The sequence below is a fragment of the Malurus melanocephalus genome, unplaced genomic scaffold (assembly GCF_030028575.1).
Source record: "Malurus melanocephalus ecotype Western Australia unplaced genomic scaffold, MMel_1.1 scaffold_26, whole genome shotgun sequence".
Classification (NCBI taxonomy): Eukaryota; Metazoa; Chordata; class Aves; order Passeriformes; family Maluridae; genus Malurus; species Malurus melanocephalus.
In genome coordinates, this window is record NW_026623258.1 from 2,900,489 (window position 1) to 2,908,598 (window position 8,110).

Here is an 8,110-nt window from a genome sequence, read left to right on the forward strand (position 1 = left end):
AACCACCAAAACCAGGAACCACCAAAACCAGGAACCACCAGTGCAGTCATCTCCACCAACCTGATCATTCATATACATAAAAGATTCCCTACTATGAACCAGGACTGGAGCTGGTGTGGAATTATTGATTCATAGAAGGATTTGGATTGGAAGGGACATTAAATATCATCTCCTTCTAACACTCCTGCTGTACGCAGAGACTCTTGTCACTAGACCAGGTTGCTCAGAGCCCCATCCAGTCTGGCCTTGAACTTCCAGGAATGGGGCCTCCACAACCTCTCTSTGCAACCTATTTTGGTGCCTTCACATCTGAGAACAGAAATGCTGCATGCTGTGCRTGGGAAGGACCAAAAAATGCAAAGCAATGCAGGAGGAACACAAGAGACCTGCTCAAAACAGAGAAGGACAAATGCAGCTCAGCCATTTTGCTCCTCTTTTTGGAGACRTGTGGGTGAGTGTGTGGGGGGGTGTATCTGTGAGTGAGAGGGTCTGTATTCACAGCTGGGATGGGGCAGCAACCTCGGGGGTTTGCATGCCCAGGAACCAGAAACTGGGGAGACTGGGATCCAGGGGCTGAGTGTCTGAGCCCAGCTGCTGGACGGATTCACACTGTAAATATGKTCCTATGTGTATTTCCCACTAATAGACCTCTGGTCAGCCAGAGGGGGTAACAAAGACCCCCGGTGCTGCTTGTGCTGTTGTTTGTGTGAGCTCCAGGTGTGTCTGCATGGGCAGCTCCATGTGTTTGCTGTCTGTGATTGTACATACACAGCTATACATGTATGTATGTATGCACATAAACATGTTTCATACCTGTGTTTGCGTTGTGTGTGGCTACTGGGAATACATGCTGGACTTACTGGTTAGACTGGGGAGGAGGGAGCTGCAGCAGCCTGACCTGCACTGGGCTACTGGGTTTGGCCCACCTAACAAAACCAATGATAAACACAAGCTAGGAGAGAGGTAAGGCTTGGTGTCACCTTGTAATTGGTATGAAGYTTGAAGAGCAGAGATATCTTAGGCTGCATCTAAGCTGGACTACCAACGAGAAGGCTGGAACACCCCTGAGACAGACCTGTGTAGTCAGKATAACATGCAAAGGCATCTGGCTGGTGCTGGGCCACCTTCCCAGTGTGAGCAAAGGTGCCTTACAACACACAGGCATGGCCACATTCCCCTTCCCTGGCAGGTGTACTGACTAGGTCACCCCACAGCYTGCTCCTGGTGCTCCAGTTCAGCASTATTTSAGTGGSTCATTTCAAAGCTATTCTTAAAATTCAGGCTAGYTGTGAATATGTATCTTCTTTGAAAGTGAAGAAGAAAGCCTAGAGACAACATGTACAGCGTATATTTGGAAAAGACGGGGATGAAAGTYTTTGAGCAAGGAACAAACCCCTTGAAGAGCTATCTCTCTACCAATTGAACAGACACAGTGTTTCCCTCTCTGCTTTAGTGTCACAAGCAGGTGAATTTGCTCAAAACAAGCCAGACCCCTTTTCTTTGTGCTTACCATATGGCCCTCCCTGGCWGCAATGTAGCACACACGCCCTCCGCTGAAGAATGTGCCGTTCGATGAACCAAACGTAGACAGGGCCACTGACAGGGAGATGAGCCATGCCCAGCTGCCCAGGACTTTGTCCCTGAGGTGGGAAAGAGTTCACAGCATRAGATGCAGTTCGTAGATGTACGAAATACTCACTGTAGAACCAGACAGGTTTATTCCCTCCATTATTCTTTTATTATACTGAATTTTTTTCCAAAGTCTTCCTAATTATTTAAAGTCTTCTTGCAATTCCCACAATATTTAGTAAGTTTGTCTTGTAAACTGGTAAGTTTGTCTTGTCAGACAGCTTTTCTTCCTTCTTGGTGTACATATATCTATGTCTGTCCACACTGCAGTGGTGTACAAAGCTGTCACAACAGGCAAAACCACCTTTTTCGTGTACTGATGCTGTGGCAAAAAACCTGAAGATACCACTATCACACCCAGAAAATCACAGAAAAACTGTTCCCATCACACAGGAAGAAATATTCTGCATTATAATCTTTTTCTCAGTATGCATAAATTTTAACCCTTTAATCCCACATGTACCTATTACTGCTATTCTGTGAATCAGACTTAAGCCAAAGCARTGGCTTGAATTCCAGACATTCGGTTCTACAACATGTTCAGACATTTCTAGTTTGCTTTTTCCTTAAGAGAAGTAGCAGAGTTACAAACAGATTTCAAGGTAAACATTTGGAAGGAATGGTAATCTCACCTAAAAGTGAAGATTGTCCTCTGGAGTGAAGCAGTATTAACTGAGTAAAAAATGCTTGTGTCTGGGGTAATTATCACATACACAAGCACTCTGTTTATCCAATTGGCAAAAATCCAAAACTCAGAAGTTTTTCAGACCACTTCATTTACAAGCAAACTGAAACTTGCCATTGCTGTTAAATCACTGTCATCAAAGGAAAACTGGGAAGAGTTTCCTGAGCTGCTTTTGTGGCTGCACTTCTCACCACTGAACGATGTTCCTCTTACATGGGGAATAAATGCATTTAAATTCGACAAATCCTCCTCTGGCTTCTTTACACTTCTCCCATTCTTTCTTAATGGCTTGAATAGCTGCATGTCTTGCTTGTGAGCCACAACCATCACCCCATCATCAGCTCTGGGTTTCTACCTGTCCCCCAGCCTTGACAGCTTTCCTGTCATTTTTCCAATATTTCTTCCTGAATTGCACTCTCTGGTGAAAAGGTTAATCAGGCAGGAAAAGGAACTGTGTTACAAAGGAGGAAGTTCACGAATAACTTGCTAATTAGGAATGATGGGAAAGGAAGTGCGGGAAAGTTCGTGACACTGCAGCTTAGTGAGGTTTTGTATAATGCTCAAACAAAGCACTAGACCTTTAAAAGCTCCTACTTATAATGGCATGAAAAGCTATTAGAGAACACATTCAGYRAGAGCTCAGTCAGATCTTCAAATGGGAGATCTTGTGAAATGCATGCAGAAGCAAAGCTGCTGCTGACWTTTTAGGAAGAGGATGAGCAGCACATAATCTGTGGATACACCATGTTATCATTTCTGCCAGACAACTCATTTAGGGSTCTCAGGGATTCTGTGTCTTTGGAAATATTTAGACTAAGGCTGGATGTTCTGGTGAAAGATCACTGGTGTCACACATGTCATGATGGCCCCTTCCTTCTCTTCCTAACTCGTCTTGCACTGAAACTGTTTAATGTCACCGAATACTTGAGATTGATGGGAGGTAGAAATTGTTTCTGTTTAGCTCTGGAAAAGCACGAGACTATTAAAGTTAGTTACCAAAGGCTACCCAACCTGCATATAACACCTCTCAAAGGTATTGTTGAGATCAGAGTCATTTTCCATTTCCCCACAGATGGAGAAACTGAACCAAAAGACTCTGGTCTGYTCTAATTTCCAGGTACCAATTGGACAGGATTCACCCAGTTGGCTCCTGTCTCACTCAAAACCCTCTGCTTYTGCATTAGCTGTGCAGCACATTTCCCTCCCCATTTCCCTGGAAATATCTAAAATGTAGGTCATTTCTCAGACCCCAGGTTTGGATATGTACCCTCACTGCATTCCCCCAGTGCCTGTGGGGAGATGTCCCTGGCATGGCCTTCACCTCTCATTTATGAACACCTTCCATGAGGTAAAACATGAGCTGGGAGGAGCTACAGATTCCCAGTATAAAGAAATGGGAACGGGCAGTAAGGAATGTGCCATCTTGGCAGCCTAGATGCACCTTGGAGACCACGGCCAGATGGTCAACCTTGACCTCACAGAACCACAGAATTATAGAATTATAGAATCATAGAACAGTTTGGGTTGGAATGGACCTCGAAAATCATCCTGTTCCAAGCCCCTGTCAAGGGCAGGAACACTTTCCACTAGACCAGGTTGCTCAAAGCCCCTTTCAACCTGAGTTTGAATGTTTCCAGGGATGGGGTATCCACAGCTCCTCTGGGCATCTTGTGCCAGTCCTCACCACCCTCGCAGTAAAGAATTTCTTCCTTATATCTAATCTAAACCTACTCTCTTCCAATTTGAAGCCATTCCTGCTTGTCCTAACACTACATGCCCTGGTAAAAAGTCCCTCTCCAGTTCTCTCGTAGCCCCTTTAGGCACTGGAACGTGCTATAATGTCTCCCTGGAGCTTTCTCTCCTCCAGGCTGAACAGGCCCATCTCTCTCAGACAGCAGTGTGCTTCAGCCCTCTGAGCATCTTTATCATCCTCTAATTCCCTGTAACATGGCCCGACAGGTCTTCCTGGCCTGACCAATGAAGTGCTGCCATTCCCTCTGGGAATAACATTTAAATCTCCTGAAACTGGGACAGAACCAGTATTTCTGGGGCTGCATTGCCTGCCCCATGCAGAGCTCACCCCCAAGTGACGGCCACAGCTCCTGAAGAAAGCAGCTCAGAGGGAGTCATGGCTGCCAAGTAGCTCACATTTACCAGCAAATACAGGCATGTAACCAAAGGAATGGCAATCATCAGAGCTCTGGGAAGGGTCACCTAGAAAATGGATGACAGCAGTGTTAGGTGCAGCACATTTATGCCTGCACTGTGCTTTTTTTGTTTGTTTTGGTTTTGCCACCACCCACATCTCTCATTCAAATTCCTCTGCTCCCTAAGTTTTTCCTCAGAACAAGACATAGATCCCAATTCACATGGCAGTTTTCACACCAATCTCCCAAAAATGTCAGGCAAACAGTAAGGTTGTACAGCTCCAAAGTCAGTCTAAAAAAAACCCCACAACTAGTGAAACAATATAGATCAAACAAAAAGAACCCACCAACTCTTACTTAAAAGATTTTGTTTTTTAGCTGCCCAAGATGTCTTTTTCATATTTCTTTATTATTTTAACATTGATTTATTCATTACTAGTGTGTTATGTCTCATAATGTGCTGATCTTCCCTTTAACATCTCACTGCCATGGACAAAGTTCCAGTGTGTGTTGCATCACATTTAATTCYTCTGCAGTTGAATCAAAGCAGGGATTTTATCTCAAAATCTCAAAGGGGATTTGCCCTAGGAAGGAACTATTTCCTCTTTCTTTGTGGCAGGATTGTGTCTTAGAATACCACAGGATCATTTTAAGACTCAATAAAATCAACAGTGTCTCATGCAACTGAAAATACTGGGAAGTGGCAACTGTATGCATCTAAGAACCTGCAATATCAATTTTTGCATTCCCCATTCTCAACACAGGACAAGATACAGCATTTCCTACTGTTRTTGTCTCCACTCTGAAAGGGTCTGAATTTCAGTGTTCATGATCCTGAGGAAGAGAATGGCCCTGGGATCATTGCTGCCATTTAGGTTAATATTTTACTGTGTATTTTCATTTAATCTGTAGGATCTTGTGTGCTACACTGGTAGAAAACACTCCATAAACTCTGCACTCACACAACTCTTGTAAAATAAGAGTTGCTCACTGCTGCAGCATTTGATTTGTGAAAAAAAGGTAATGTGGCACAGAGAAAACTGATATGAAATGCAGGTGAGCTATTTCAATGCCTATAGCATGAATTGCACAATGCTAAAATGTAGATGTTTAAAGACAGGGATCATTCAGAGTTAGATTCCCTTTCCAGTGAGGCTTGGCTAGCCCTGAAGTTGACCTTCCATGCAAGGGAGAGATAGAGTGGTTTTCTGATGCACAGATTATGGATCAAATCTTTTAGGGAATATGAGGTGTTTAGAATCCTTTATGGATTATAGTGGTGAGTGTTTTTCTGAATAMATCTAGATGTCTACAGCAATATCCTCTAAACATTAAGACAAAACTTCATCCCCAAAGCATCCAAGTGCTGCCTAATATTTTTTTTCCAGTCAATGGGGTATTTTAGGATTTCCATAGWATCACAGGATGGTTTGGATTCAAAGAGACCTTAAAGTTCTAATCTCCATGCCATGAGCAAGGATTCCTYCCACTACAGTAGGTTGCTCAAAGCCYCACACAAGCTGGTCTTGGACAYTTCCAGGGATGGGGGATCCATAACTTCTCTTGTGTCAGTATCTCATCACCTYCMCTGTAAATCCCTTGATTACYACTCTTAACACAATCGCAGAYAGAATCAAACATATTAACAGCAGGATTAAGTAAGTAAAACTCAGCTTGCTCATTCACTCACTCACTGACACACTCACCTCAGGTTTCTTGAGTTCCTCAGTTACATAATTTAGGTTGTTCCATCCATCATAGGACCAGAGTCCCTGGTAAAACGCCACTCCAACTGCCCCAATRCCTGCAGTCGTCCCTTGAAAACCATTCTGGAAACTCTGAGTTTGTCCCTTGGCAAGCAGCACCAACCCACCCACCACGATCACCAGCAAAGCCAAGAGTTTGGCAGCTGTAAAAATGTTCATAACAGATGTCGCCAGCCTCACGTTGAGACAGTTGATGATGGTTAAAATCAGGATGCAGGCAGCAGCTGTACATTTGATGGCAACCTGCGGAGACGAGCATCCTGGGTAGAACGGCGCAGTGGCGTACTCAGCAAAGCTCAGACAGACAGCTGCCAAACCAGCTGGTCTCACCAGGATCACAGAAGTGTAGGCGAAAAGGAAAGCAGGAAAAGAACCAAAAATCCTCAAAATGTAAATATATTCTCCTCCAGACTCTTTAATTATTGTTCCAAGCTCAGCGTACGACAAGGCTCCAAACATGGCCAGGAGCCCACATGCTGCCCAGACCAGCAGGCTGCTGGCAGGGTTCCCCATGTGATGTAGCACCCACTCAGGGGACATAAAGATCCCCGAGCCTATCATGGTGCCTGCAATTAATGACACGCTGCTAATCAGGCCCACCTCCCGTTTCAGTCTTAACTTCTCCTTCCCTTTACTCAGATCTGTGGACAAATGAACTGGATCTGTTGTCTTCCTTTCCCTCATTGTGGAAATGTGAGGAGATGTTGTAAGGAGAGAATCTGAAAAAGGATTAAGGCATTTGAATAAGGACTACTTCAGGTTTTAAGGTTTAGTTAATGATTACAAAAGTCACACTGAACACTGCTGAGAAACATAAACTTATCTCCTGCGTTTTGCATTCTTTCACTACCCATCTTATCTTGGTAATTTATTATGCCAAGTTTGATTATCCCTGATTCTCACTGCAAGCAATGGTAATGGGTAGCACCCAGCACMACCTTAAGAATCACTCAGCACATTACTGGACTGTGATCCTGGTTATCTCTCCTTTAAATTATGCTTCAAATGGCATCTGAAATAAGGATCAGGTAAGCAAAGTCCTCATGCAAATCTGTAATTTATTCTTTGTTTAAAAGTCAATGTTCAAGCACCCGCTTCAGTGCTCAATCATATTTTCATTCTTCCCTGTAACATGATCAAACAAATAAGTCTGATGGCCAGCATGCTATGGCTTTGCTCAACAAGGAACATTTCCAGTGTCTTGATCAAAGAAATAGAAATGTTTTGCTAAAAACACTCCAGAGGCTCTTTTTCTGCACAGTAGTAGGGGGCAATATGGGCTTTCTTCAATTTTAGAAATTGCAGGGGGAGAGAGGYGTAAAGGCAACAATTACATTTTTCCAGGGCCTTTTTACCATTGTACCTAAGATGTGCACACTCTTACCAGGCCACAATCTTCAGAGCACTTTGCCACAGCTGATCATACACATATTTCAATGCACACATGAGAGAAACACAGCACAAGCTTTTGAAGATACCTCTGACCCTTACTTAGATATGTAACACATAAAATTCCAGACAATGACGCAAGTTCTGGTATAAATATCACTATTGTTACAGTGCATAAGGGTGTATTTTCTGATCTGTGATGTGTATGAAATATTGAGCAGAAGCGAATTTCCACACGAACTCTTTTGAACATGAGCTAAACTGCATGGGAGAGTTACTGTCATTGGAGGTCTCTTGCAATCTTCTGTTGTGATGAGTACCAGAAGTGAGACCTTTCTCTGCCCTTGATGGCAAACACAGACCTTGAATCTTTAAAAATATCTGCCCTCCTCAAACATTTGAGCTAAAAAAAGTGTGACTATAAACGGAGCAGTATTTTTATTGTCTAAAAATTCCTTCTAAATTGTTTGGATTTCTCTTTCTTTGCCTTTATG

At 43.4% G+C, this 8,110-nt stretch overlaps 1 protein-coding gene across 1 annotated transcript in view; it reads right to left on the reverse strand.

Moving 5' to 3' along the window:
- Positions 1 to 6,917, reverse strand: part of LOC130589187 (b(0,+)-type amino acid transporter 1-like) — an 11,569-nt gene extending 4,652 nt beyond the window's left edge. The window contains exons 1-3 of the mRNA XM_057390399.1: positions 6,168 to 6,917; positions 4,395 to 4,528; positions 1,511 to 1,640 (exon numbers count right to left, since the gene is read on the reverse strand). Coding sequence (XP_057246382.1) covers positions 1,511 to 1,640; positions 4,395 to 4,528; positions 6,168 to 6,911 — 1,008 coding nt within the window. The 5' untranslated portion in view covers positions 6,912 to 6,917. The remainder of the gene's footprint in view (positions 1 to 1,510; positions 1,641 to 4,394; positions 4,529 to 6,167) is intronic.
- Between the last annotated feature and the right edge of the window lie 1,193 nt (positions 6,918 to 8,110).